The following is a 27,871-nucleotide window of genomic DNA, read 5'->3' as shown; positions in this document are numbered from 1 at the left end:
TGATAAAATTATTTGATTGGGTAAAATCAAATCTTACTGCTATCCACTCCATCAATTGAAGGATATCTATTCTAGCTATTTGAACGTATAAATTAAGCATGAAACTTGAAGTTATTTTTCACGCTAAATATCAAACTAGTTCGACCAATTTCGTATCTAAATCCAATTAAAATTAAATTTTAAGTCTCGAACAACTTAAACGGGATTGGATTAAGTTACAAGCTACTCCAGTAAAATTTTTTATTTATTAAAAGTCAATCTCTAGTCCACCTTTGCATTAGTCACACCATAATACCATTTCTCATTGCACCTCATACATACACCATTTGAACTTAACTGACACTGATGGCTGAAAATTGAAATGCAACTTTATATAATAAGGCTGATATTCCTCTATTAGTATACAAAACGTTCTCATTGCACCTCAGACATACACCACTTGAACTTAACTGACACTGATGGTTGAAAATTGAAATACAACTTTATATAATAAGGCTGATATTCCTCTATTAGTATACAAAACGGTCTTTTTAGATATTCGAAATAAGCAATTTTTTTTTTTTTTTTGTTTTTTTACAGCAAAAACATAAAAAGAATTTATGGGAAGTATTGTCTACTACTAACTGTTGCTGCCCAGGATCGAACTGGGGACCTTTAGTGTGTAAGACTAACGTGATAACCACTACACCATAGCAACCCCTGCTGCCCATCTTGCCGAAGAACTCTATTGAAATAAAAAGAGTTTAGAGCTTCCCTTGAAGCTATTGCTTGCAAATTTGCAGGCCGAGGTCTCATTCTTTATGGGCCCATGATAAGACACCAACCATGGCAAAGCCTTTAAGAATAAGCTTCCAATATTTGCCCAAAGCCTTACATATTTCACCATGCAACTGTACCGATTAATTGCCGAATATGAATGTAAATAATAATAATGATCCAAAGTGATGGAGCAACAAACTTCAGGACCCTCCTTCACCATTCATTCATGTCCCCCCCCCCACCCCAAAACAAAACAATGCTCAAAATACTTACGATTAATTCACCTCACCTTTTGTTAAATGTATACTAAATCTAATCTGTTCACTTATTTTCATGAAAGAATCTTTTGAAGAGAAGACTGTGTCACCAATTTTGCTTCCAACGCCTACAAAAATCAATACAAAATTTATCATATTGATAGCTATTGTCATCACGTTCCTAAAGACAATCACATATATCAAACTAAAAAGCTATGAAATTGCTCAATGTTTACAATGGATTCATACCTGTGGTTTGAGTGTGGAAAGGAATACCAGAAGAACAAATTCTCCTTACAACCTATAGTCCTTTTATGTATTGATCTATCATAAACATTGATAACATCACTGTAAGTGCAGAAGAAGTGGGAAGGTGAAGCTTTTCAAATTAGTGGAACTTCATAGTGATAGAAAAACAGCATACTTTCTTTGTACGATGCAGTAAATAAGATGGAACTTCCTTCGTTATATTGGTATCTCATGCATGGGGATAGCATTGCATAATTAAGAGATGAAAAAATTGAATATATATAATCTGCGCAGACCCATTCAAACAAGTTTACAAAGGAAACTTAGAAATTAGAACATGCGGATGAAAACAGAACATTCAATTTGCTGAATAATGGTTGCTAAAGCATATCAGTTGCATTTATCCACTATTTTTCGCCAATTTAGCTTTAAATGCCTGCAAAAATTGAATACAAATTATATATATAAGTCTGGTTGCTTTTATCATCTTGCACCTGAGGACAATCACATAAATCAAACTAAAAAAGCTATGATATTGATCAACGTTTAAAATGGTTCCACACCTTTTGTATGAAAGTGGAGAAATCAGTGCCGGATTTTGCTGCTGAAGTTTCAATCTAATCGCCTTGGGATGACTGTTTTATACTGAATAAACACAAAAGGTATGTGGGAAATCTTGGACCACTCTCGTCCTTTGCCCCTACCGCACCCTTCTTCTAGCAACGGGCAACCCCAAATATATAGCCGCTCAAGCGAGAGAAGCTGTTGGAGCTAAGTGCAACAAATAGCAAGGTTCAACAAAAAGCTTGCCGAGCAAGAATCGAGACTTGCGGCAGAAACAAAGAAGAAAAATGAAATAAATTTTAAGCAAAGCTAAAATAGAGAGTATATGGATGAAATCTTGATTGAATTCATTCATTTTTTAAAATGGCATAAAGCCTATTTATACAAGCTTACAACTTGACAACTTAGTTGGAATACAACTAAGTTTCATCATTACATCCACTTAAAATAAATCACCACCTACTACCACTAACAAACTTAGTTGGAATACAACTAAGTTTCATCATTACATCCACTTAAAATAAATCACCACCTACTACCACTAACAAACTTAGTTGGAATACAACTAAGTTACATCATTACATCCAAATAATAATAATAATAATAATAATAATAATAATAATAAAACATGTGATTGCTACATGCTAACCATTGCTTCAATACTCCTCCTTGGTTTGCATGGAGCAAACACCTAGCTTCCTTCTTAGACATTCGAACCTTGTGACATTAAGGGCTTTAGTCAAAATGTCTGCAAGTTGATCCTCAGAATTACAATGGATCAGCTTCACTTCCTGAGCTTGCTCCATTTCTCGAACAACATGCAACTTGATGCTGAAATGCTTTGTTCTTCCATGGAACACTGGATTTTTAGCAATTGCAACTGAAGATTGGTTGTCACAGAAGATCTCAGTAGCTTCCTTTTGATGCACTTTCAAATCAGCTAAGATTTTCCTTAGCCAAATGGCTTGGTTGACAGCACTTGCAGCTGCCACATATTCTGCTTCAGCAGTAGATTGAGCCACCAGACTTTGCTTCTTCGAGCTCCAGCAAAACATGGCTGAACCAAGGTTGAAAGCATACCCTGAGGTGCTTTTCATGTCATCTATCGAGCCAGCCCAGTCACTATCAGTGTAGCCAACCAGCTTCAGATTTCCTTCCTTGCTGTACCTTAAACCATAGCTCAAAGTGCCTTTGACATATCTAAGCACTCTCTTAGCAGCTTGTAAATGCTTTTTATTGCAACAATGCAAGAACCTTGAGAGCAATCCTACAGCATACATTATGTCTGGTCTAGTGGCAGTTAAATATAACAGACAACCAACTAGACTTCTGTAGGTTGTTTCACAAACCTTCTCAAAATCACCTTGGCTCGATAGTTTTTCTCCAATAGCAACAGGTGTTTTAGTTGCTTTACTATTTTGCATGGAGAACTTGGTCAGAATCTTTGTGGCAAAGTTTCTCTGACTTAGAAATATCCCATTTTGTGCTTGAGTCACCTCCATTCCAAGGAAATAAGACATTTCCCCTAGATCAGACATTTCAAATACTTCTTGCATCTTGGTCTTGAAATCGACCAGCACTGCTCGATCTCCTCCTGTCACCAGCAGGTCATCAACATATAGGGATACAATGAGCTGTGTTTGTGTCCCTTGCTTCTTGACATACAGTGTTGGCTCACTCTTGCTTCGATCAAATCCCAAATTAGTCAAGTAGCCATCGATTCTGCTGTACCAGGCCCTTGGAGCCTGTTTTAAGCCATATAGGGCCTTCTTCAGTTTGTAGACCATATGCTCTCTGCCAGCTATCTGAAACCCTTGTGGTTGTTCAACATGGATCTCTTCATCTAAGAAACCATTCAGAAAGGCTGATTTCACATCGAGTTGATGGATCTTCCACTCGAGCTGTGCTGCTAAGGCAATCAGTAATCTGATGGTGTCTAGCCTGGCCACTGGTGCAAAGGTCTCCAAGTAGTCCAGGCCATACCTCTGACTGAACCCCTTGACAACTAGCCTTGCTTTCAGTTTGTTCAAGGTACCATCAGCATTTTGCTTGGCTTTGTACACCCATTTCACCCCAATTATCTTCCTTTTGACTGGCCTTTCAACTAATTACCAGGTCTGGTTATTCTCAATCATGCTAATCTCCTCAGCCATTGCCTGCTTCCACTCTTGCTGAGCTTCAGCCTCTTCAAAATTGCTTGGTTCAGCTATGGCTACATGAGCTCTTTCATAAATCTCAGTCAATGGTCTTGTTCCTCTAACTGGTTCATCATCAATGTCCATTTCAGGAACATTTTGATCTGGCTCAGCTTGATCTGCTGCAAGTCCTTCTGAAACTTCCTCAGGTTCATGTTTTTCCCAGTTCCAACATGACTTTTCATCAAATACCACATCCCTACTGACTGACACTTTCTTTGTTGAAGGATCCAAGATCCTATAGCCCTTCTTAACAGTGCTGTAGCCCACCAAAATACCAGGTCGAGCCCTTTCAGACAATTTGTCCCTTTTGACAGCAGGTACATGAGCATAACAGATGCATCCAAAGACCTTCAGATGAGCTAGTGATGGCTTGAATCCAAACCAGGCTTCGAATGGAGTCTTCTGATCTAAAGCCTTGGTTGGAAGCCTATTTTGAATGTAGTTTGCAGTGTTAACTGCCTCTGCCCATAGTGTTTTAGGCAGATTCTTCTGAATCATCAAGCACCTGGCCATATCCATCAAACTCCTATTCTTCCTTTCACTTACACCATTTTGCTGAGGTGTATATGTGTTGGTAAGTTGATGTTTGATGCCTGCCTTATCACAGAAGGCTTGGAACTGAGCTGAGGTGTACTCAGTCCCATTATCAGACCTTATAGACTTCAGCTTGCAACCTGTTTCAGTCTCAGCAGCAGTCTTGAACTTCCAAAACACTGAGGCCGCCTCTGATTTCTGTTTTAGGAAGTAAAGCCAGCAATATCTTGAAAAATCATCAATGAACAGTATGAAGTACCTGTTTCCACTTAATGACTCAGTCCTCATAGGGCCACACACATCAGTGTGCACCAGTTGGAGTTTTTCAGAGGCTCTCCAGGCTTGATTCGAGGGAAATGGGAGTCTGGCCTGCTTTCCTAGCTGACACACTTCACACACATCATCATGATCCACTGAGTTGATGAAGTTTTCAGCCAAGTCCTCTCTGACCATTCGAGCCATCGATCTGAAGTTGGCATGTCCCAGTCTTTGATGCCAAAGCTTGGATTCATCTGATGTGACTGTGTAGGCAATGTCTGACTCCCTGGTCCAGTCAACTACAAAGCTCTTATTAGCCATAGGAACTGCCATCAGCTTGGATCCACTTGGATCATTGATTTGGCATTGGTTGTCTTTGAACACAACAGAATAACCTTTCTCCAGCAACTGAGCTATGCTGAGCAGGTTTCTGTCAATTTCAGGCACCAAAAGCACATTTGAAATCACTTTGGCACCTGTGGGGGTGCATATCAGCACATCACCCTTGCCTTCAGCTTGAATAAAATGTCCATTTCCTATCTTGACTTTAGTTCTGCAGCTTCTGTCTAAAGACTTGAAGATTGCAGCATCAGGTGTCATGTGGTTGGTGCATCCACTGTCTAGAAGCCAACCAGATGAGAACCTTTCTTGAGCAGCTGAGCATAACACAGCAAAGACTTGCTCCTCTTGGTCACTGTCCTCCTTAGCTACTCGAGCCTCAGCTTTCTTCTGTTGAAACTGACTCTGCCTTGATTTGGCCTTGCTCTTGCAGACTCTCTCAACATGACCCTTCTTTTTACAATGCTGACATACAGCATCTGGATTGAACCAGTATTTTTCTTTTGGATGACCAGCCCTTCTGCAGTGCTTGCAAGTCTGACCCTCTTTTCTTGCAACATCAATCCTTGGCTTGTCTCTCCAGGCCTTCTTGCCTTTGTAGGCAGTGTTTGTTCTTGCCTGAAAGGCACCTTCTTGATGCTCCTCCAGTCTGCTTGCTCTTCTTTGCTCTTGAGCATATAAAGCATTGATCAACTCTGTCAGGGAGATGGTGTACAGGTCCCTTGAGTCCTCGAGAGATGAGATTTTTGCCTCATACCTCTCGGGTAGAGTTGCAATAACCTTCTCCACTATCCTAGCTTCCTTGAGCTACTCTCCAAGGAGCCTTATGCTGTTAACCACAGCCATAATTCTGTCAGAGTACTGCTTGATAGTTTCTTCTTCCTTCATCTTCAAATTCTCGAAATCTCTCCTTAAGTTCAGCAACTGTTGCTGCCTTGTCCTCTCTGTCCCTTGAAACTCCTCTTGCAACTTGTCCCAGGCTTGTTTTGGTGATTCACAGGCCATAATCCTTGTGAAAATCACATCTGACACTGAGTTCTGGATGCAAGACATGGCTTTGTGCCTCTTGGTCCTCTCATCAGCATGCTGCCTGATTTGAGCCACTGTTGGATTGCCTCTAAGTGGCTCTGGTTCAACATCTGAGTTGACTACCTCCCACAGATCGAAAGCTTGTAGGTAGGTCTTCATTTTAACCACCCATATGTGGTAGCCTTCTCCATTGAAGACTTGAGGTGCAGCTGGTGAAAAGCTTGATGAAGCCATGAATTTGTATAACAGATCCCTTAAGAAATAGGCTCTTGATACCAATTGTTGGAGCTAAGTGCAACAAATAGCAAGGTTCAACAAAAAGCTTGCCGAGCAAGAATCGAGACTTGCGGCAGAAACAAAGAAGAAAAATGAAATAAATTTTAAGCAAAGCTAAAATAGAGAGTATATGGATGAAATCTTGATTGAATTCATTCATTTTTTTAAAATGGCATAAAGCCTATTTATACAAGCTTACAACTTGACAACTTAGTTGGAATACAACTAAGTTTCATCATTACATCCACTTAAAATAAATCACCACCTACTACCACTAACAAACTTAGTTGGAATACAACTAAGTTACATCATTACATCCAAATAATAATAATAATAATAATAATAATAATAATAATAATAATAATAAAACATGTGATTGCTACATGCTAACCATTGCTTCAATAGAAGCTTATCTTTTTCCGGAAGAGATGCGAGCTTAGGACAATTACTGAACTGTAATTCTTGAAGAGAGGTGAGGTGGTGAAATCCCTTGGAGCACGTGAATTCCAGATTCTCAAACTCGCGGATGCAGATAAAGGTGAGAGAAAGAGGCAGCGCCTTTCCTATCCCTTCTTCTGGAAATGACACCACATTTGAGCATCCAGCACCGCTGATGGTGAGTTGTTGAAGAGAAGAGAGTCTGTTTAATCCCCATTCAACAAGTGATGTATAAATTTTGGGTACGTTTGAGATTTCAAGTGATGTGAGGTTAGTAGGGAAACCCTTTTCTGGAAAAGGTATGGCAGCCGAACACTCACAAACCTTTAATTTCTGAAGGAAGGGGAAATTGTTGATGCAGTCGGGAAGTGCTACAAAATTTTCACAATTGGAAATCGAGAAAGCTTTGAGATTTGTGGTGGGCAACCCACTTTCTTCAAATGAAACCAGACTTGAAAAACCATCAAGTTGAATCTTCTCAAGATGGGTGAGCTTGTCTAATCCTTGGGGTAATGATTTAATATTTTGACCACCCCAGATAAAAATGCTTTCGAGATAAGTAGTTTCATGGAAGTCTTGGGCTATGCATTCTAACATTGGACACTTCCAAATATGTAGATGTTTAAGCATTACGGGTAACTTGGCATTCAAAAATAAGCTACCTAGCTTTGAACAACTGCTAACTTCCAGATGTTGAAGCGGATTGCATATATCACCCCTTGATGATAACCATATTAGAGATGGGCATAATAGTATGTCTAAGTGCTCAAGAAGACAAGTGTCACTGCTCATACTCTTATTATTTTCTTTTTTATCAACTAAATATTGCAAATTCATGCACCCCCAAATCTCTAGCTTTTTTAAAGCAGGGGGGAAGTTACTCTCTCCAAAAGAAACAAAGTTTGAACACCTCTCAAGTCTCATTCTTGTAAGATATGTGAAAGAATGCAAGACTTTTGGTAGTCTCTTGAGCCTTCTACATTTTCTTATTCTCAGATATTCAACATCCGGTATCTTGTCAAGTTGCAATCTCTCATCCTCTGTTTCCAGACAGACCAGTTGGGGACAATCATAAATTTCAATGAAACGATGCCCTACTAATCCTAACCCATTTTGTGATAAAGATTCCAACTTCTTCCAACCAAAGATGTTAAAGTCTTCTGAGTTTGCAAATCTCAACATCATCCACTCTGTTGAAATATTAAACATTGAAATGTCTGAAAGAGACACACTTTTTAAAGAGGTAACCTCCTCTGTAGAAGAGCCTTCATCAACTAATTCTCCACACCCTTCAACTCTTAATTCAAGCAGCAAAGGAAAATTTGAAATCGAAACAATCAATCTCCTGCACTTACGGATTTCAAGTTTCTGCAAGGATTGAAGAATGGTTGGCAGCCTTCCCAACAATTGAGGACATTCTCTGATTGAAAGCTTATGAAGGTTGGGGAATTTCGAAGCTTGCTCATCACCTTCACATGGGTCCCACTCCTCCAGGTTTGGCATACCCTCAAAACACAAAGTCTCTAATGATGGAAATGCATTCGATTGATTTTCTCCGAACAACTCAACTCCAATATTGTTTACCTCATCCAAACCACCAATTAAAAGATCTTTCAAGAATGGCAACCTTCCAATTGATGGTACTGATTTGCAATTTTTACAGTTGCGAAGCTCCAATGACAACATATTCTTGAAGGAAGAATCTGTTATCCAAGTACAGAATTTTGCACCACCATAATTCTGAATTACAAGATGCTCAAGCTTTTTCGAAGGACAAAGAGAGTTTAACACCCATTCTTCAATTTCATTGTTCCTTGTATCTTTCTTAAAGTCTGTACCCCATTGCAATACCAACCGATCAATCCCTTGTTTCTCATTTAACTTGGCATCCACTGCATCTTCACCATTAACGTTCTCCAATCCAGAAAGACGAAAACTACCTCCGAGGCTTAGCAAATATTTTAATTCTCTGATATGATGTCCATCACCTTCCCCTATAATGAAATCGGATAACCTTTGAAGATTAATTAGCGAACCAATTCCAACAGGCATCCTTTCTATTAAGCTAGCACCGCTGATATCAAGATATTGCAGGTTGACAACATTTTCCATCTTCGAGGGTAGCTTTTGAAGCTTGTAACAACTTTTTAACAATAAAGTTTCCAAATGGTAAAGAGTACACAAAGAATCAGGTAGACATTTGATTTTGGTGTAAGAAAATTTTAAGTAGTGAAGCTGCTTTAATTTTTCTAAAACATCAGGCAATTCAGTGATGTGATACCCACACAACGACAGCACTCTTAAGTAGCCAAGTCTTGGCAACAAATCAACCAGCATAACATTAGTTATATAAAACTCCTGATAATAACTTGGAAACACAAAAGGTAGAAAAGTGCGTAAAGAATTCGCTTTATCAAATACTTCAAACTTTTTCACTGTCTCGTACTCGCTGGCAACATAAGAAGAATGTCGAGTGCGAATTGAGAACTTCTGTTTCTTGTCACCTTCCAATTTGGAGCATATCTCTCCTGCAACTAGTTGAGCTAAATCATTGATAAGGTCATGCATTACAAATCGGGATTTATCTTTATTAGATATCTGAAAAAATGACCTCGACACTAGATCTTGAAAATATTGATTTCCAAGATCTTTAGTTCGAAGTTTAACTTCTTGTAGCAAGAAACCCTCTGCTCTCCATAGCAAGATCATTTCTTCTTCCTCAAATTCATAATCTTTCGGAAGTAAAGAGCAATATGCAAAGCATCGTTTCAAATGCGATGGAAGGTGATGGTAGCTTAATCGCAAAGCTGGAATTATGCCACACTGATCTTCTAGTAAGTCCCATATCTCGCTCTCATATATTCTTTCCCATTCTCCGTGATCTTTAGCCGTGCGTAGTAAGCTTCCGATGGCTTTTGCGGCCAAAGGTAAGCCATTGCACCTTATCACTATTTTCTCCCCAACTTCTTTAAGTTGGAGATGTCCACTAAAATTTATTGCATTTAGAGCATGTTGTGTTAATATGGATAAGCAATCATCATGCGGTAATTTATCCAAGAAAAAGGCTTTCACTGGATTCACATTGGATGAAACATTTTGAAGCCGAGTGGTTACAATGATCCTGGTCCCTACTCCAAACGGAGACCGTAAGATGGTCCAATCATTGTAACTATCGTTCCAAATGTCATCTAGAACAAGCAAGAACTTTTTCCGGAACAACTTCTCCTTCAGCTTAACTTGAAGTAAATTTAAGTCACTGTAAGCACATGGCTCAGAAGTGATGGACTGTAAAATTTCCTTTGTTATTTTAATTGCATCAAAGTCATCAGAAACGCATACCCAGGCTTTGTGATCAAAAAACTCGTTGATGGTGGTATCATTGTAAACAAGTTGAGCAAGAGTTGTTTTACCCACCCCTCCCATGCCGACAATGGAAAGGACTGAAACTCCGTCAGAGTTATTACCTTTGAGCAACTCAATCATTTCTTGCTTCTCCTTGTTTCTACCTACATACTCCACGGCTTCATCCATTACGGAAGTTGGTTGCAGCCCGGTTTGCTTTCCCTTGGAGGTTGCAGCTTGAGACAGGATCTCACTCAACCCCAAATTACTTCTTCGAGTAGCCAAACTATTCAGTCTATCAGTGATGTCCTTCACCTTGGGAATCATGGTATTCTTGAACAGAAAAGAAGTCGCCTTGGGATTGAAACTAGTACCAGTAAAACAGGTAGGAATGAGTTTCTGTATCTTACTAGTGCTGGCTTGAGCTTGAGTTTTTTGGAGCTTGAGAGATAACTCTTCATAAGCGAAGTCATCCAAGATGTCATCCACATCGTAAGCCAAGTCTTGGAGATCCTCCAACCAATTCTTCACACCCCTGTTCTTGATCTGCTTCTCCTCGGCATCATCCAGCACTGCCTGGATATCTGGCAATATGGACTTCCACTGGCTCAGCTGCTGGCGGAGTTGCTTGTGATCAGCAACAAAGTTGAGTGCAGAGTCGAGCAACCTGCCCCACAACAGCTCCAAAAACCCTGAAAGGGCAGCCTCCCCAATGGCAGACATGGGGGAATTATGTGAAAGAAGCTAAAGAGAGAAACGATCAAGCAAAATGGAATTCAGGGCCTAAAAAGCTGAAAGAAATGGAGATGGGAATACTGTATAAACAGTGAAAGTTGAAGAACTTGGTACAATGTCTTTTAAGCATCTAATAATTCAGACTATGAGACAATGAGTTGGAAGTCAATGAATATTGATGAAGAAGATGGACCCCAAGTGGTGGTTGGAGCTAGCATCGTATTGATGACGAAATTATAGCGGCCACTCATTTCTTATCTGCCTGCATTTATACGTGTAGCTTTTATTTTATTTTATTTTATTTTGTTCATAATTTATGTAGCTTTTATGTTAATAATGTACGAGTATGAATCTTCTGTTTATGGTCTTCATCACAAGCTAAACATAATAATTATCTAATCTTTCTGCTAATGATTTTTTTAATGCTGCACCTCATAATAATTGTAATTATAGTCACAAAAATATTTTAAAATGATTTTGAACACTTTTATGATATAATAATTATTTATATAAAAGAATCATCCATTAAAACGTGTAATATCTATCCATTTAAGGGTTTTTGACAGATTTTTTTAATTACAAATTTTCATCTAATTACGAAGGAGAATGAGTTTGCTATGATTTGTTATGCACTAATTGTGGTCCTTTTATTAATAAAATTACTAGTATGGTTTGTGTAAGCTTCGCATTAAATTGATTATTTATTAATATCAAATTGCAGAGTAAAATTTTAAAAATTAAGATACATTCTAAGCAAGATTTTCAGAATCGGACCGGTGGTTGAACTGGTCAAGTCATTGGAATTTGTATTGTCCGATTGAATAAATCATTAAAAAAAAGAAATATATTAAAAAAAAAAAGAAAACCAGCTCAATTGATTTTTTTCTTGGTTCAACTGATTCATATTGGTTTGCGGGTCAACTAGCCAGATGCCTCAATCAGTCCGGCTCAAACAATTATGACTCTATGTCTCTACACTTCGTACATTTAGATTTATAAATCTATTTTCAAATTATATATAATCACGTATTATTTTAATTGAAAAGTTAACGACATTAAGGGTGAGTTTGGATGGGCGGTGCGTTTACCTGCGGTTAGTGTAAAAACAGCGGTGGCGGTGAGATTAGATACTGTAGCGATACTGTAGCGTGAGATAAAAAGTAAGCTAAACGCACCGCACCGCACCCAATCGCCCATCCAAACCCACCCTAAGTTATTAACTATTTGAATTAATTAATTACATTATAAAAATATTAAACTAATTAATAACATTATAAAAATATAAAGATCAAATTGTGTTAGAAGTTAAAGTATAAGAATTAAATCTCAAATTTAAATATATTATAAAGATTAAAACTGGAAATTAATCACTTTTATCAAATGTAAAAAGAAAAAACATGGTGGATATGTGTCATGTGTCAGTAGGAGCATCAGTGGGACGGGTTTCGTTGGGTCCCGTCCCACTTTCGTACCAAATTGGAATAATGCCACATTTGTTGTGGGAGTCCAGAGGATAGGTATTTCATACATTTTTTAGAAAAAATTTGGTTTATATTTATTTAATTGATACTTATATATATATTATATGAAGAGGGTTGTGGGGTGGGTATAGTAGGGATTAGGTGGGTCTAGAAACCCGCGTGGGTGGTGGGACTGAGATAGTTTTAGTCTTGCGGGTCGCATGGCGGGGATAGTTTTGGGCTTTGTACCCGTAACGGGTTGCGGGACGGGGATGTCGCACCCGCCCTGCCCAATTGACATCCCTAGCATGAGGAAGATCCTTTAGACCTTACTTTAACATACAAGTATAGAAGTTTTGGATTTAGCAAAAAAAATAAAGAAAATTTAAACAAGAAAAGTAAGTAGAAAAAGAGAACACAATGATATATGTGATTGTGGTTCGGGGATATTCCCTACATCCACAAGTAAAACCAAAAATGAAATTCATTATTAAAGAATGGATATTTCAATGGGCTTACATCATAAAATAAAATATCTCGCCACAATAATTATCCACAAACTTTGAGGAAGGTTCTAAATGGTCATCAATGACGAACATTTTTTTTCAATCTTAAAATGTCAAAAACAATACTGCATTAATATCCTAGCATACTATAAATCATCAATGGAGACTTATGAGAGGCTGAACTTTTTATTTGTGATGCACTGTCATGAAATGTAGACAAAGTGTGGAGACACTGATGAAATTGGAAACATCTTGTATTGTAGATAGTAACAAATGATACTAAAAGCAATATAAAATTAACTTAACACTCCATTCCTTTTGTCACCACCCTGTATCGTGCCCATAAGTTGGTATTGTCCTCGTTAGATGTCCACCGGCACCATGGAATTTTGCCACTCGAAGGTGCGCCTCCTTAACCAAGACCCTGCAGATTTCATGGTTCTCAAAGCTGAATGAATATAGAAGGCTGGATAAATAACATATTTGGCTCCTCCACTTCCTTTTACGAAGGAAAACAGAGGAAAGCCATCCTAACATCCTTCAATAGTACAATGAAATGTCAAATAGTTTTAAATAAAATCCCATTCCCATATACAATTGCAGTTGAACAATTGCTCCAAGTTTAAAATCCTTAAGGATGAGGACGAGAGCAAACATATAGAAACTTAGAAATTAGAAGATGCAAGTGAAAACAGAACACTCAGTTTGCTGAATAAATGTTGCAGCGAATTAACTAACCGCTCTATTAAATAAATTGAATTTCTCCACTATTTTCCCTCAATTAGCTTTCAATGCCTGCAAAATTGAATACAAAATATATAAGACTGATTGCTATTATCGAACAAAAAAACTATAAATTTGATAAATGTTTAAAACGGTTCCATACCTGTGGCTTGAGTGTGGAGACATCGATGCCAGATTTTGCTGCTTAAATTTCAATCCCTTGGGATGACTACTTTAAAATCAATTTTAATATAAGGTATGTGGGCACCCTTCTTCTAGCAACGGGCAACCCCAAATACATAGACGCTCAAGCGAGAGAAGCATATCTTTTTCTGGAAGAGATGTGAGCTTAGGACAATTAATGAACGCTAATTCTTGAAGAGAGGTGAGGTGTTGAAAGCCCTTGGAGCACATGAATTCCAAATTATTAAAATTTCGAATGCGGATAGATGTGAGAGGAGGAGGCAGCGTCATTCCTATCCATTCTTCTGGAAATGACACCACGTTTGAGCATCCTTCACCGCTGATATCCAGTTGTTGAAGAGAGGTGAGTCTGTTAAATCCCCATTCAACAAGTGATGTATAAATTTTGGGTGCGTTTGAGATTTCAAGTAATGTGAGGTTGGTAGGGAAACCCTCTTCTGGAAAGGATACGTCATCCGAACAATAAACCACCTTCAATTCTGCAAGGGAGGTGAAGTTGTTGATGCACTTGGGAAGGGCTCTAAAATTTTCACAATACTGGATTGAGAGAACTTTGAGATTTGTGGTGGGCAACCCACTTTCTTCAAATGAAACCAGACTTGGGCACCCATTAACTTCAATCTCTTGAAGATGGCTGAGCTTGTCCAATCCTCTTGGTAATGATTTAATATTTTCAGCATTTGATATTCTAATACTTTTGAGATAAACTGTTTCATGGAAATCTTGGGCTATGCATTCCAACACCGGAAAACCCGAAATAACTAGATGTTAAGCATTACTGGTTTTGGCATTTAAAAATAAGCTACTTAGCTTTGAAAACCTTTCAATTTTGAGATGTTGAAGTTGATTGCATATATCGCCCCTTGATGATAACCATATTAGAGATGGACAGTCGCTTATTTCCATGTGCTCGAGTAGACAAGTGTTACTACTCATACTCTTATTATTGTTTTCTTTTTCATCAACCAAATATTGTGTGAAATTTTGAATTGCTTGAGCTGATTCAAGTTTGAGTCAAGTTCGATTAGATATTTCTCAATATTAATTAAAAACAAATAATATCTCTGTTTATTTGACTCTCTTTACTTGTCTAATATAGTGTTCTTAGGTGAAAACATACAACATTTTTCTACCTAAAAATTGGTACAAAAACAATGTTATAGAGGCCTAAATTAGTATGAGAAAAAAATTAAACAGGTTAAATATATATTCAAATCCAACATTCATCCTCACGAAATAAATCTTGTAATCCAAATGGAATAATCATAACTGGAAACTTGAGTTGATTTAGATCCCGTAATTGAATGTGTTATAATTACAAACTTAAATGCAATATGTGTATAAATCATCTCATGTTTAAACAACATGTTAATTAAATATATTGTATTAATAGCTCTATTATATTAAAATTTATAAGGAGACTTGAACATAAGATACAAGGAATTTTAATCATTTCAATTAAAACTTTATTATTTTCTTATATAATTTTTTATTAAATATGCTTATTATATATATACCTGCTGTGTTAACCAGTTCTTTTTACCTTTTAAAAGCAGAAAATATTAGTTTTCCACGTTTGAACCGTTTAGAGATTGCTTTCTTGGAGGAGTCAATCACAAATGAAGAGATCAAAAAGGGCTTTATTTGACATGGCGCCTTTAAAAGTTCCTGAAAGTGATGGCTATCATGCTCATTTCTTTCAAAGCTAGTGGGATATGCTTGATAATAATATTTGCAATTGGGTTAAGGGAGTTTTTGCTGGACAGCCGATTGAGTAGGATTTGAATAATTTCAGTCAGTTTCGTCATATTAGTTTGTGTTATGTGCTGTATAAATTGGTGATGAAAGTGATTGCTAACCGATTTAAGTTGGTTTTCCCCAACCTTATTTCCCAGGAACAAGCTGGATTCATAGCTGGTCGGAACATATCTGATAATACCATTTTAGCACAAGAAGTCATACATTCTATGCGTTGCAAGTGAAATGGGAAAAATTGGATGGCTATTAAGTTGGATTTGAGAAAGCACATGACAGAGTTAGTTGGGACTTTATATGTGCTTCTTTGATGGTTGTTGGGATACCTATATTCTTGCGGAAAGTGATAATTTTGGCTATATCTTCCTCTTCTATGCAAATACTTTGGAATGGCATGCCAACCCAGAAGTTTAAGCCAGCTAGAGGACTCCGCCAGGGGTGTCCTCGCCTTATCTTTTTGTGCTGTGCATGGATGGGTTGGGGCATATTATTCAGTCAGATATTAATATTGGTAGGTGAGAACCTATTCAGCTTTCAAGAACAGGTCCAGCAATCTCCCACCTATTCTTTGCCGATGATTTGATGATCTTTTGCAAAGCTCAATTTGATCAAGCGTGTTTATTGAAGAATATTCTAAATCAGTTTTGCGAGATTTTGGGTCACAGAATTAATACTAGGAAAAGTAACATTTACTTTTCTAAAGGTATTAATAATGATGTTCGCAACCAAATTGTTCAAATGCTCGGCTTTCAGAAGGTTCAGAATCTTGGCACTTATTTCAGTGTCCCTCTTTTTCATAATAAGTAACTAAAAGTACCTTGAGTTTTGTGGTTGATAAGGTAAGGCGTAAGCTTCACAATTGGGATTGCGAGGAAGTTGTCCATAGCGGGAAGAATCACCTTGGCCCAATTAGTACTACTTTCCATTCTTACTTATTTTATGCAGTCGATGTTGATACCAAAAGGAGTCTGTGCAGAAATTGAAAGATTGATCAGTTAGTTTATTTGGGGTTGTGCTGATGGTCACCCAAAAATGTCGTTAGTGGGTTGGGACTCTATATGCCAGCCACAGTCTCGAGGTGGGTGGGTTTCGGCACTTGAGTGATTAAAACATGTCTTTTCTCATGAAGATTGGATTCAATTTAGTCTCGAAGAGTAATGCCTTATAGGGTCGCGTCCTTCGATCTAAGTATGGATGGAAAGAGTAAATCCTAGAGACTATTAATAGGAGTCAGTGCTCACATTTATGGCAGTTTCTTTCTAAGATATGGCCGCTATTCCGTGAAAACTTAGCTTGGGCTATTGGAGATGACGCAAGTGTTCATTATTGGAAAGATTCTTGGATCCCAGGTATGGGCCCTTTACTCTGAAAAATTACATCTTCTACTAACTTTGATTTGGATTGTTTTGTTAGGGAGTTGGTCAACTCTGATGGAAGCTGGAACTTGGATTTGTTTCATGTCTGGCTGTCTGAAGATGTGATTAATATAATTATCAGTGTCCCTCCTCCTCATCTAGATTCAGGATCAGACAAGGTGATATAGACTCGATCGACATTAGGCGCCTTTTCAGTTCGTAGTGCTTTCTGGACTTTAAAAGAAGACACTTGGAGTTCTCGAGAGGAGAATTGGAAAACTATTTGGAAATATCAGGGTCCGCAGAGAGTGAGATTTTTTTCTTTGGCTTGCTTTTAAGTAGAGACTTCTTACTAATTCAGAGCATACAAGGCGGGGGATCGGTCAAAGTAATTCTTGCATTGTGTATGGACATGAGTTTGAGGATATGGTCCATGTTCTTCGCGATTGTCTGGCAACGAAAGATGTGTGGATGCATGTGCTTCCAAATAATCTAAAGTAAAGGTTCTTTTCTGACTCATTCCAGGTTTGGCTTTCATCGTTGCCATGTGAGATTGAAGGATAGTGGAGTCACTTGGTCGTGCCTCTTTGGATTAATTGCTTGGCGTATCTGGAAGAATAGGAATCTTTTTATCTTTTAGAATATTTCTTGGTCGGCAACTGTTGTGGTGAAAGTCTCTATTAGTTGGACTTGCCAATTTGAATCATACTTAAGTGGATACAAAAGCAATGTTTCCAACTTGAGCCCTATTAATATATCTGATAATACATGGGTACTTTTGTCCACTGATGGTGTTGTGGCGAGAGAAACTAGTTATGCTGCAATAGGAGACGTGGTACGGGACAGGGATGGAAATTGGATTATGGGATTCAGTCTCTATTTAGGTGTTTGTTCACCGTTTAAGGTCGAAGTTTGGATTATCCTAGATGGGATCCTTATTTTACTTAATAAAGTATACAGAAGGACTATAATTCAGACTGATAACCTTGAATGTAGCCCAAGTCTTGACCGATTTGGGATTGGAGGATCCAGGGATTATTATGCTTAGAAGGACTTAACGTATCATGAAGTCTGAAGGATAGTGGAGGATCAATCACATACCGAGAGAGCAGAACTTTGTAGCAGATTGACTTGCTAAACTTAGCTTGAATTGGAAATCAACCTTACAAGTCTTTGATGAAGCACCTAAGGAAATCTTAGAATTTTTACAAAAAGATAAAGTCAATGCTACTTTTATGTAATTGATGTAGTTCATCTTTTCTTTTCACCAAAAAAAAAAAGCGAAAAATAATAATCGAAAAACCAAATCTTTCTTATTAGAGATGCCTTAAAAAGAGGGCTGCTGACTTCTGTTAACTCCCACATCGCTAAGTGATGGTAGTGGAGCAAAACGCTGGAGTATAAATAAAAGGCAAGCTGCTACTTACTACATACTTACCTGGACGGGGTCGATGGATGATCAGAAAGATCCATGGCCTAGGGTAGTGACCTCCATTGCACTTGGGAGGGGTGCTACCTTAAGGTCTCCCCAAGTTGGGAGAGCCTACGTCATAATTTGTGGCAGTGGGGGCCTGCGTTCGCGCGGCCCTTACCCAATTTCTAAGTATAAAGTTTTCATTGATAGCTCTGCTTAATGTCATTTGAGGGTTTTTGTTTTAAGAAGTTCGGTCTGGGATTGTGGAATGATGTCCCGAATGTGCTGGATCCGCATGAGTTCGCAGTAAAAGCTGAAAAGATCCACCAATGTTCCAAATCTAAAATATCCGTGTTGAGCACCTGCACCTAAAATATTACCAGGATTGAAATAGGGACAAAGTGTACCATCTAGCAATAAAAGCTACACTGCAGCATTATTGACCACTACTTAATAAATGTTGCAGTCGATGGAAAGTCGGTGCTTGAATTGTCTGGTATAGACCATTAAACCCCTCCATGAAGCTTAACTGCTCCTTCCCAATCATGTCTATCGTTTCGAGATCCTTCTTTTCCTTAACCTCCATAACGATGGCAGGTTACTGTTGCAATCATGTTTATTTTCAACATGTTATTGTCCATATAAAAAAACAAGACAACTGGTAATTGATTCAACTGTATGTAACTACAATTCAAATTCATCGGTTCAACAAGAAGTTATTGTCAAAATTATAAACATGAATGCAGTATGTGTATTGAACATCTCATGTTTAAACATAATATACAACACTCGTTTCGTTTTGGGCAGAATTCAATTGCAAATGGAATTTCTTTCCTTCTCTATTTCTAATTCTCTTCTTTCTTTTTCTCTTGCACAATATTTCGCCGCCACGCCACCCTCCCATTTTTTTCCTTTCTTTTATTTGTTCATTTCTTTTATCTAATTTTTGTTGAACCCTTTATACAAGTATCCATAATTTCATGAGTAGCTAAACTTCCCATCTAGCTTTAGGTCGATAGTCAATCTGGGAAAGAGTCATTGAAGATAGATACCGTCATTGATAGGCGTACAGTTGGAAGGCCTTTTTTTTTTTTTAATCACAAAATTTCATCTTATTTGGCATATCTAAACTTGTAAATTGTTAATCCAATCACTTGAATTAGAATTCAACCCGAGTTGAACGCATGCTGTTAATGGACTTATTATTGTAACCCATTTTGCATCATGCGGATGAGCATCATCACTTTGATTAGGAGATTGAGCAGCTCAAGTGAAAGAAAATGTTAGTGGTTGTATTTCAACTATATGCTTTATGATAATTTTTCGTTTTCATTAATTCAGTCTAATTTTTCTTATGGACATTTTAGTGGTTGTATTTCAACTTCGGATACCTTCAGTGCGTATTAGTAAAGGCTTGATTGATTTCATACATGTTTTGATACGTACTTGTATTATTAATGGCTCTCCTATGGAAATATTTGGAATTAGCAAGAGATGAGTTTCACAAAATAAATATTTTTAAAATCCAAACCAAATCCGTATTGATACAGGCAAGTGTACGAGATTGTTGCACAGTGAAATGTCAAATATTTTTAAATAAAATCCCATTCCCATATACGTAACAATTAGCTTGATCAATACAAAGCCCTTTGCGACTACAATGCGATAGAGGTTGGTGAGTAGTGCAGAATGAGCTTGATTGACACCCCAACTTAGCTTTCAATGCTTCCGATTCCATTACTAATAAATTACCTTTCAATGCTAGTATTATGCACAACAAATTCTCTAGCTTCATTTTTTTTTGTTAAAATTATTAGTGATGTTTTATAATATTTCATATCTTTTTTGTTAAAAATCGGATTAAAAAATTTAAGAAATACGCTTCTTATTCAATTTAAGAAAAAAAATTATAATCTTTGAATTGGTTAAAATCTGTCATAAGTCCCTGTACTTTTCAAAATTTGGCTTTAGTCCCTCTATTTTTATTTCTAGGAATTTAGTCTCCTACTTCACAAATTTCAAAATTTAAATTCAATTGTTAACAATGTTAACTTTTTGTTGTTAAAATTGTTAGTGTGACATTTTGAAATAAAAGAAAAGCTCACTTGGTAGTCATGTAATTTTAACAAATGACGATGTAATTAACCTGAATTTAACAACAACATAAAGCAGCGTTAACAATTAGATCTAAATTCTAAAATCTAAAAAGTAGAGTGACTAAATTCCTAGAAATAAAAATACAAGGACTAAAATTTGAATCTTAGAAGAGTACAAGGACTTATACAGTTTAAAATCTTAACATGTTAGTCATTTATATAAGTTGGTTACAACCGTTGAACTCATTAAGACGTCTAAGTCAATTCGAGTTGGATGCATCGCTAAGCGCTTGAAAAACGATCTCCCTCAGCACTATGGCGTTCGATATAGCTAGAAGATTAACCTTAAAAATGAATAAGCAGAAAATCATTCATGTTTCAATAGCAAAGGGCATTGATTGGCGTCAAAACCACAAAAAATAATTCCTACAATAAAATAACTCTAAATAGTTGTCAATAGTAGCAGGGTCGAGTCCACAAAGATTGGATATTATGATCAACTTCCGTGTTTTTCTTGTGAATAATATTTCGGTCGAGTCGATAATCGTCCCGACGACTCCAAACGGATCTGTTGAAAAATAAATTAAGGAAGTTGGAAATGTCTAAAAATAAAATAATTGAGATAGTAGGAATAAACAATTAAAGAAATCTAAAGTAAAATTAAATTAGAAAATAAATTTAGATTTTGCAAACAAAATTATAAAGTCTTACCCCTAGACTCGGTGAAGTCTGATCTTTGAATCGATCCTCAAAAATGAGTTTTCTCCTCCAAACAATAAGCTGGTTATAGCAGCTAAGAACGTCCTAACCACCAATTTTGCCTCTCATAGTTGATCTTGGTATGCCCTACAAACCAACCCTTATCAATTATCTAATTGCGATACACGCGTTTGCGATTCAAGACTTCGATAGCCTTGCGTTCTGAAGAACCCAAATCGGATTAACGGCCTCAACCTCACAGGATGTTTTAATCTGATCATTGTCTCCCTTCACGAAAATCCTACTAGTATGATCCCGCCAGGATACGTCAATTTGTTCGTGAGAATCTGAGTACAGCACGGTCGACTTGTCTTCCCAACTGTATGCTAAAACGACTCCAACCCAACGTGCACTTTGTGTTAAAATTAAGTCAACTTTAAGGGATAAATTTGTCAATCCTGATCTTTTGGAGAGATGATGAATACCGTTATAAAAGATTTTTAGTGCAGATACATTTCTCACGATTCTTGACCAGAAAGAATACTGGCCTAAAGCTAAGTAGAGATTTAGTGAAGCATGAAATTAATCATGCTTTTGTTGGTTTATGGAAATGGTGGTAGATGAAAAGGGAAGGGACTTGGAAAGCAATTAAACAAATTTGAAAAGAAACAAGAAAATGGAAATGGAATGGACTGACGCATGAAATTAGAAGAGAAAAAAAAATAATTTTATTCAATTCCAAGTGAATTTAAGGTGTCTTCTCAAGTCCACCATACCACCTATTTATACATACACCATATACTAAAATTAGGCTAATCTCACTTACCCACTAATTACATGAAAAATATCATATTTTATTTTCTAAATTTCATTTTTACAAGGTCAAAAATATGACCAGCCCTTAAATGTTTCCAAATTTCTAATTTGGCCCCTCTTCTATTATTCATGCTCCAATTGCAACCTTTTCTGCTTGTTTTTTGCATTAGAGCATCCGAATTTTATTCCTGACATGATTTAAACATAAAATTCACCAATGAGCAAAAATTAATTCAAGAACAAATTAATTTGAGCACGTAAAATATACAAAATAAATATGCTATCAAGCATATATACATTATTTGCATAGAATTTACATTTGCATGCCTCCAAACATCATTACTGCAACATTTCACAATCAAATCGAGCCTGGAGAAGGCGTTTTTAGCTATCATGACATGGTTGTCTTGAGTCCAATGCATGGAAGTATGCATATATAGAGTCTAGAAAGGAGTCGAGCATGTGTATGCATTTTATGTGCTAAGCCACCATGCTCTGAAACAAGTTGCCTCTTGGTTATCAGATAAGTAAAAAAAAAAATTGATTGTCTAACTTTGAGTTAGCAACTAAAACTAATTTATTAATCTCATTGAATATATTTTTGAATATATCTTTGCATTGATGATCGAATCCACAAATCAAACAGAGGTTTTACATTTGGCTAGAGATTTTCCCCATTAATTTTCCTTTCTTTTCTTTTATGATCTCCTTTTATTTTGTTTTAATTTTAATTTTAGTTTTGAAATTTAAACCCCTTTATTTTTATTAAAGAAATAAATTTTTCAAGTTTTTATTTAAACTTCCATCAATTTGGAAAAGATATTACTTCAATATCATTTAGTTGATAAAATAATGGACATTCCGAAAGAATAAAACATTGATATATTTATTTTATTTTATATGAATTTTGTTATTTAATTACTAACATTTCAATTTGTTATATATAGATACATTGGGTTTTGTTATTGACATTAAACCTTGCATTAAAGGTAGGCGTCAAATTACAATAATGAACAAGTATACATTTTATTTTAATATTTTCGAAGATAATTTATAATAATTAAAATGGCCTAAATTCTTCTAGTGTTTTAATCCTTCTGATTAATCAATCAATCAATCAAGGTTGTTGAAACAGGATCAAACGGGAAATTGACCGATACACTAGTTTAGAGCAAGGCGAAAAATCGATTGACCTGTGAACCCATATAAACTAGTTGAATTGGATTTTATATGAAATTTTAATAATTTATTTAATTCGAACTGATCGAGCTAGTTGGATTGAAAATTAGTGGCCTAATTAGTTCGAGCGCTGATCTAGTTCTAGAAACATTGCAATCAATCGCGCTAAACCGCTAAATAAAAATAACGCTACTAAATATTTACTCCATTAATCCAAAATTATTCGCCTAAAATAGAGAAAAATTATTCATGATTAAACTAGGTGCTAACTTGCTCAGTTGAATGTATCTGCAATTTTCCTCCAAAGTTTTTTTTTTTTGTATGAAAAAAAAAAGTGTTCTCTAATCTCGTACATTTTTCCTAAAAAATGTTGTGCATGGCTTGTCAAATTACAATCACTTTCTCCTCACAAGTGGCCACATCAAAAGGTCTTCAAATACCTTCAGAATAGCAGAGCTTTCATCAATATTAAATATTCATCATGATTCAATCTTCTAAACATGGGAACTTGGGTTGTATTGAAATTCTTCAATTCGATCCTTGCTTAGTTTGGTTCCTACACGTTTAAGCTTCACAAAGGAGCCGTAGATACTCTTCGAGATGCATCAAATAAAAGTCCATAAAGTTTGGGTAAAGATAAAAGATATGGCAAGTTTTATCCTTTGGCCAGCTATACCTCAAGTTGCAACGTGTGTTGTAGCTGGTAGATAAAACCAACACTAACAAACTGAATTAACCATTCCTCACGAAGGAGTTTGTTTAGTGCAATGAGACCGCCATAGCCATCAAGCTTATGTTCTCCATTCATGCTTGCAACAATTGTTGATGTTAATGGAGAATTAAAATCCTCGTAACTTGTATATGCTTTCCTCTGCCATCAAAGAAACCAAATAAGTAATGTTCTAAAAGGTTATCAACCTCCGTTATGATCGAATGGTCCATTAACACGTCCTTTGGAAGCATTAGAAGATCACTAAGGGCATTAAGAAAAATGAAGGGTTCGTGATTTTTTAGAATCATCTTGATTGTTATGTCAGTTTTCTTTTAAAGCCTCATACATATCAGTCAGCCATCTTAGACCAATTTCCAACCTGTAAAAATAAGCATCCCTCTTTAAGACTTACATATAAATGTTTTCCATTTAATATAACAAGTGCATGAACTATTGAGATTCACAACAGTGATCTCGTTCTTCGGCTCCCAAAGAATAACATAGAACATTGCTACATCTAACCTTGCCACGCACTGTTCCATTACCTGAAGAAGATAAATCAATTAGCTCATCCCAATATAGTGTATATATAACTACACACCGTACTTGCAATTCATTTGACACAGAGGGAATCGATAAAAATTGGCACAGGCATCCAATTCATTTGACAATAGTTTCTTTTGAAGTCCAAAACGCGTATGATGTGAATTGAAAGAGACAATTACAATCCTCCTTGTCATGTAACATCAGCATCACAAATTATAGCCATCAAGAAACTAACCTCAAGCCAAACAACTCGTCCAATTATAAGTTTGATTTTGTGAACCTCAAACAAAGGGAAAATTGGTTTAAATTGTTGCAGTGAGTTAACTAAGCGCTTTACTAAATTAAAAAGCTGAAGCAGATCAGTTGAAGGTCTTCACTACTTTTCGCCAATTTAGCCTTCAATGCCTGCAAAATTTGAATACAATAATTTCTCTTCTAAAGCAGGGGGAAAGTTCCTCTTTCCAGAACAAACCAAGCCTGGATAATTTTCAAGTTCTATTCTTGTAATGAATGAGAAAGCATGTAAGGTTTCTGGTAGCCTGTTGAGCCTCTCACAGTCCCTTATTTCCAGAGATTCAACACCTGGAATCTTGTCAAGTTGCAACCTCTCCTCTGTTTCCAAAGAGACCAATTGGGGACAATATGTAATTGTAATGAAACGATGCCCGACTAATCTTAACCCAATTTGCGATAAAGATCCCAACTCCTCCCAACCAGAGATATCGAATTGCTATTTGCTAATTGGCTTGCTTCCCCCATTGCTGGAACAGAGAAGGATGTGCACCCAATAAACAACGCATGCTCATTCAACTCCTTTCATCAACCCAATGTAACCCTATACACAGTCGAATCATTTTCAAATCGCTTGCACCAATCTTCCACGACGTACGCTCGGGAAAGAAGGTCGAGCAGCCGGCACTCACCCTCTACACGGCCGTCGTTGGTTGGAACCCAACTGAAATTTGTCAATGGCCAGGGGGTTTCTTTATGAATGCTGGGAATACCGTGGTTAGGAAAAGACCAAGCCTTGAAATCTGCTCGTATCTGGATTCGATCTTTCCTTCGTAAATGTCCAATTCGTACATTCCATGATATCGTAAGGGAGATCCGACCAATTGGACCCCTGTTTTTCTGGTGGCCGCCTCCCTAAATTGGGTCTCTTATTTGTAATTGTACCAGTTGTAGTCATCTCTCCTTCTAAGGTAATGGCTTGGATGGATGTTGAGATAGCAAGAGCACAAGAAACCGAGAATATCAGAATTTTATTTTTAGGGAAATATAATTTTAAGAAGACCTAAGCATAATTTTACCATAAATTTAATTACATTATAATATAATAAAAAATTTAAATCGTCTTTGCCTCTAAAATTACAAAAAAAAAAAAGAAAATTATCTGCACTAAACAAATATAAAAATCGAGAAGGAATTCTTTTTCAAATGGAATTGAAAAACTGTACTCTAACAAGTAATCCTTTTCCGAATAAAGTTGGGAAAATTAGCTTCCTTGTATATGTATAAATTGAGCTACTCACCCATAATATTCTAAGCTCTTGGTCGTGTGAAGAAAAAAATATATATAAATTGAGCTACATCACTCCTAATATTCTAAACTCTTTTTTGTGTGAAGAAAAAAAAATGGAGGTTCTTAAGATCAAGGTTCTTGGAAAGGGTTCTTATGGAGTTGTATATTTGGTCAAAACTGTAGCTCCAGCTTATAATCAAATTTATGCGTTAAAGTCTGCTAATGAAGAATACTCTTTTTTTTTACGTAAGGAAGAGGAAATCCTTCTAAAGTTTGTTAATTGTTCAAATATTATTCAATGCTATGGTGGTTTCACAAGTGTTGAACGAGAACAAAGAATGGTTTACAATATATTCCTTGAATATGCTCCAGGAGGGAGCTTGCTAGACTTGATGAAAAAGTATGGTGGTAAAATCCCAGAAAGGGATGTTAATTGCTATACCCAAATGATACTCGAAGGGCTTCTGGACATTCATGAGAAAGGGTACATTCATTCGGATCTAAAACCAGGTAATATTTTGGTTTTCCCTCCTCAACATTGTACTCGTTTATCTACTTTAAAGATTGCAGATTTCGGATTAGCTAAACGAGAAGGGGTACAAGATACATGGATTGGGTTTCGAGGTACAAAGTATTACATGTCTCCTGAATCGATTGTCGGAGAAATTAGTGGTGCATTGGATATATGGTCGTTGGGCTGCATTGTAGTTCAAATGATTACGGGAAGATTGCCATGGAACACTTGTGATGGAGATAAATTAAACGACAAGCTTTTGAGAGGAGAATCACCCAACATCCCGGAAGACATGTCGGAACTAGGGAAGAGTTTCTTGAAGGAATGCTTTGTTTTTGATCCAAACAAAAGGTGGAATGCTAGTAAGCTACTATGTCATCCCTATCTTCTTCTACCAGAGCACATGCTTCCCAGGGATGACCGACAATCTTTACCATGTTTTCAACAGAAAAAAGTATTACGGTCTCGAAATATTCCACCACCACCTGGTTTTAATATTCCTAATAGTGTCTTGTTGGAAAGGAGAAAAAATTTAGAGGAACAAAGGGCAAGAAGGATGATTAGTTCCTACCAGCAACGAAAAGCTATGGGATACTTGTGCGTCTAGTATCTATGATTTCTTTCTATTTGAAAATCAGCATGGCTTCATGTGTTATGTTTTCAACTTTCAAGGGAAAATGTCAAGTTGGATTGTAAGAGTAAAATGTCCGTGGACATGCTTCTAATATCTCGGGTAAAACAAATGTTTCGCATTGCAAATAAAAAGTTCAATGATTCTGATAAGTTGGAGAGAAACCAAAAACAATAAATTTTATCGATTTTTTTTCAGAATTTGAGTCCAATTCTGTCACTGAAGCAGAGTCCCTCTATTATACTTACCAACTACGAGCTCAAAGCATTTGTTTATATACATAAATATTCATTGTAGTATGATGATTTCCTTACCGAAATATTATTCCTTTTATATAGACTATAAATTTGAATTCCTCTTGAAATTGCAGCTTATACCCAATACTAATTAAAATAGTTACACCAACATGGAATGACAATTTATTCATACCACTCTTTTCTTTTCTTCTATTTTTCTGATAAAAGGAGATTGCATGAATTATCAGCCAAAATATTCCAACAAAACAAAAAAAATGGTAATATATGTTGTAAGTTTACTTCTAATTTCCAATTGATATGATATAAAGGGTGTATTTCAAGAGTAATGTACAAACAGGTTCTTGGAGAAATGATCCAAAATAAAAGTTATCCAAAATAGATCATTGTACATCAACTTTATTCTTTGTCCCCATTTTCCACTCTTTTTTATTTTTCGGTTTTACTTTTGTTCCTAATTGAAAATGAAATAATAAACCCAAAATTAGTCACATCTCACTAGAATAT

At 36.5% G+C, this 27,871-nt stretch overlaps 3 protein-coding genes, 1 long non-coding RNA gene and 2 other non-coding genes across 6 annotated transcripts; 2 read left to right on the top strand and 4 right to left on the bottom strand.

Annotated features, from left to right (window-relative positions):
• Positions 1–388: 388 nt before the first annotated feature.
• LOC107940521 (uncharacterized) lies at positions 389–2,182 on the bottom strand. The gene is made up of 3 exons (XR_001695460.2): positions 1,829–2,182; positions 1,266–1,701; positions 389–1,144 (listed from the first exon to the last, which is right to left on the bottom strand). It is a non-coding gene; the product is annotated as an uncharacterized lncRNA (long non-coding RNA).
• TRNAV-UAC (transfer RNA valine (anticodon UAC)) lies at positions 625–697 on the bottom strand. The gene has a single exon. It is a non-coding gene; the product is annotated as a tRNA-Val (tRNA).
• Positions 2,183–3,929: 1,747 nt separating the features above from the next.
• LOC107940515 (putative disease resistance RPP13-like protein 1) lies at positions 3,930–11,350 on the bottom strand. The gene is made up of 2 exons (XM_041082218.1): positions 6,804–11,350; positions 3,930–3,933 (listed from the first exon to the last, which is right to left on the bottom strand). The coding sequence occupies exons 1-2, from the start codon at positions 10,964–10,966 to the stop codon at positions 3,930–3,932; spliced, it is 4,167 nt and encodes a 1,388-aa protein (XP_040938152.1). The 5' UTR covers positions 10,967–11,350.
• A 1,915-nt stretch (positions 11,351–13,265) lies between these two features.
• Positions 13,266–16,552, bottom strand: LOC107940514 (putative disease resistance protein At3g14460). Its single transcript, XM_016873947.2, has 3 exons — positions 16,444–16,552; positions 13,936–14,599; positions 13,266–13,368 (listed from the first exon to the last, which is right to left on the bottom strand). The coding sequence occupies exons 1-3, from the start codon at positions 16,550–16,552 to the stop codon at positions 13,266–13,268; spliced, it is 876 nt and encodes a 291-aa protein (XP_016729436.2).
• A 1,859-nt stretch (positions 16,553–18,411) lies between these two features.
• On the top strand, positions 18,412–18,573 carry LOC121210373 (U1 spliceosomal RNA). Its single transcript, XR_005905486.1, has one exon. It is a non-coding gene; the product is annotated as a U1 spliceosomal RNA (small nuclear RNA).
• A 7,454-nt stretch (positions 18,574–26,027) lies between these two features.
• Positions 26,028–27,265, top strand: LOC107940513 (mitogen-activated protein kinase kinase kinase 20-like). Its single transcript, XM_016873946.2, has one exon. It carries the CDS (start codon positions 26,079–26,081, stop codon positions 27,084–27,086), a length of 1,008 nt encoding a protein of 335 aa, XP_016729435.1. The 5' UTR covers positions 26,028–26,078; the 3' UTR covers positions 27,087–27,265.
• The last annotated feature ends 606 nt before the right edge of the window (positions 27,266–27,871 follow it).

This window comes from Gossypium hirsutum, chromosome A11, assembly GCF_007990345.1.
Source record: "Gossypium hirsutum isolate 1008001.06 chromosome A11, Gossypium_hirsutum_v2.1, whole genome shotgun sequence".
NCBI lineage: Eukaryota > Viridiplantae > Streptophyta > Magnoliopsida > Malvales > Malvaceae > Gossypium > Gossypium hirsutum.
This window is presented reverse-complemented; position numbering and strand designations above follow the sequence as displayed.

What these genes read in the sequence shown, in the direction of transcription:
- LOC107940515 (XM_041082218.1), bottom strand. Translation starts at nt 10,966, where the DNA reads ATGTCTGCCATTGGGGAGGCTGCCCTTTCAGGGTTTTTGGAGCTGTTG.
- LOC107940513 (XM_016873946.2), top strand. Translation starts at nt 26,079, where the DNA reads ATGGAGGTTCTTAAGATCAAGGTTCTTGGAAAGGGTTCTTATGGAGTT.
- LOC107940514 (XM_016873947.2), bottom strand. Translation starts at nt 16,552, where the DNA reads ATGGAAAGTAGTACTAATTGGGCCAAGGTGATTCTTCCCGCTATGGAC. An exon ending in TATCAACCACAAAACTCAAG is followed by an intron (nt 14,600 to 16,443) that starts GTACTTTTAGTT and finishes TGGAATGCATAG; the next exon opens with CCCAAGATTTCCATGAAACA. An exon ending in TGCCCGTTGCTAGAAGAAGG is followed by an intron (nt 13,369 to 13,935) that starts GTGCCCACATAC and finishes TGAAATCTGCAG; the next exon opens with GGTCTTGGTTAAGGAGGCGC.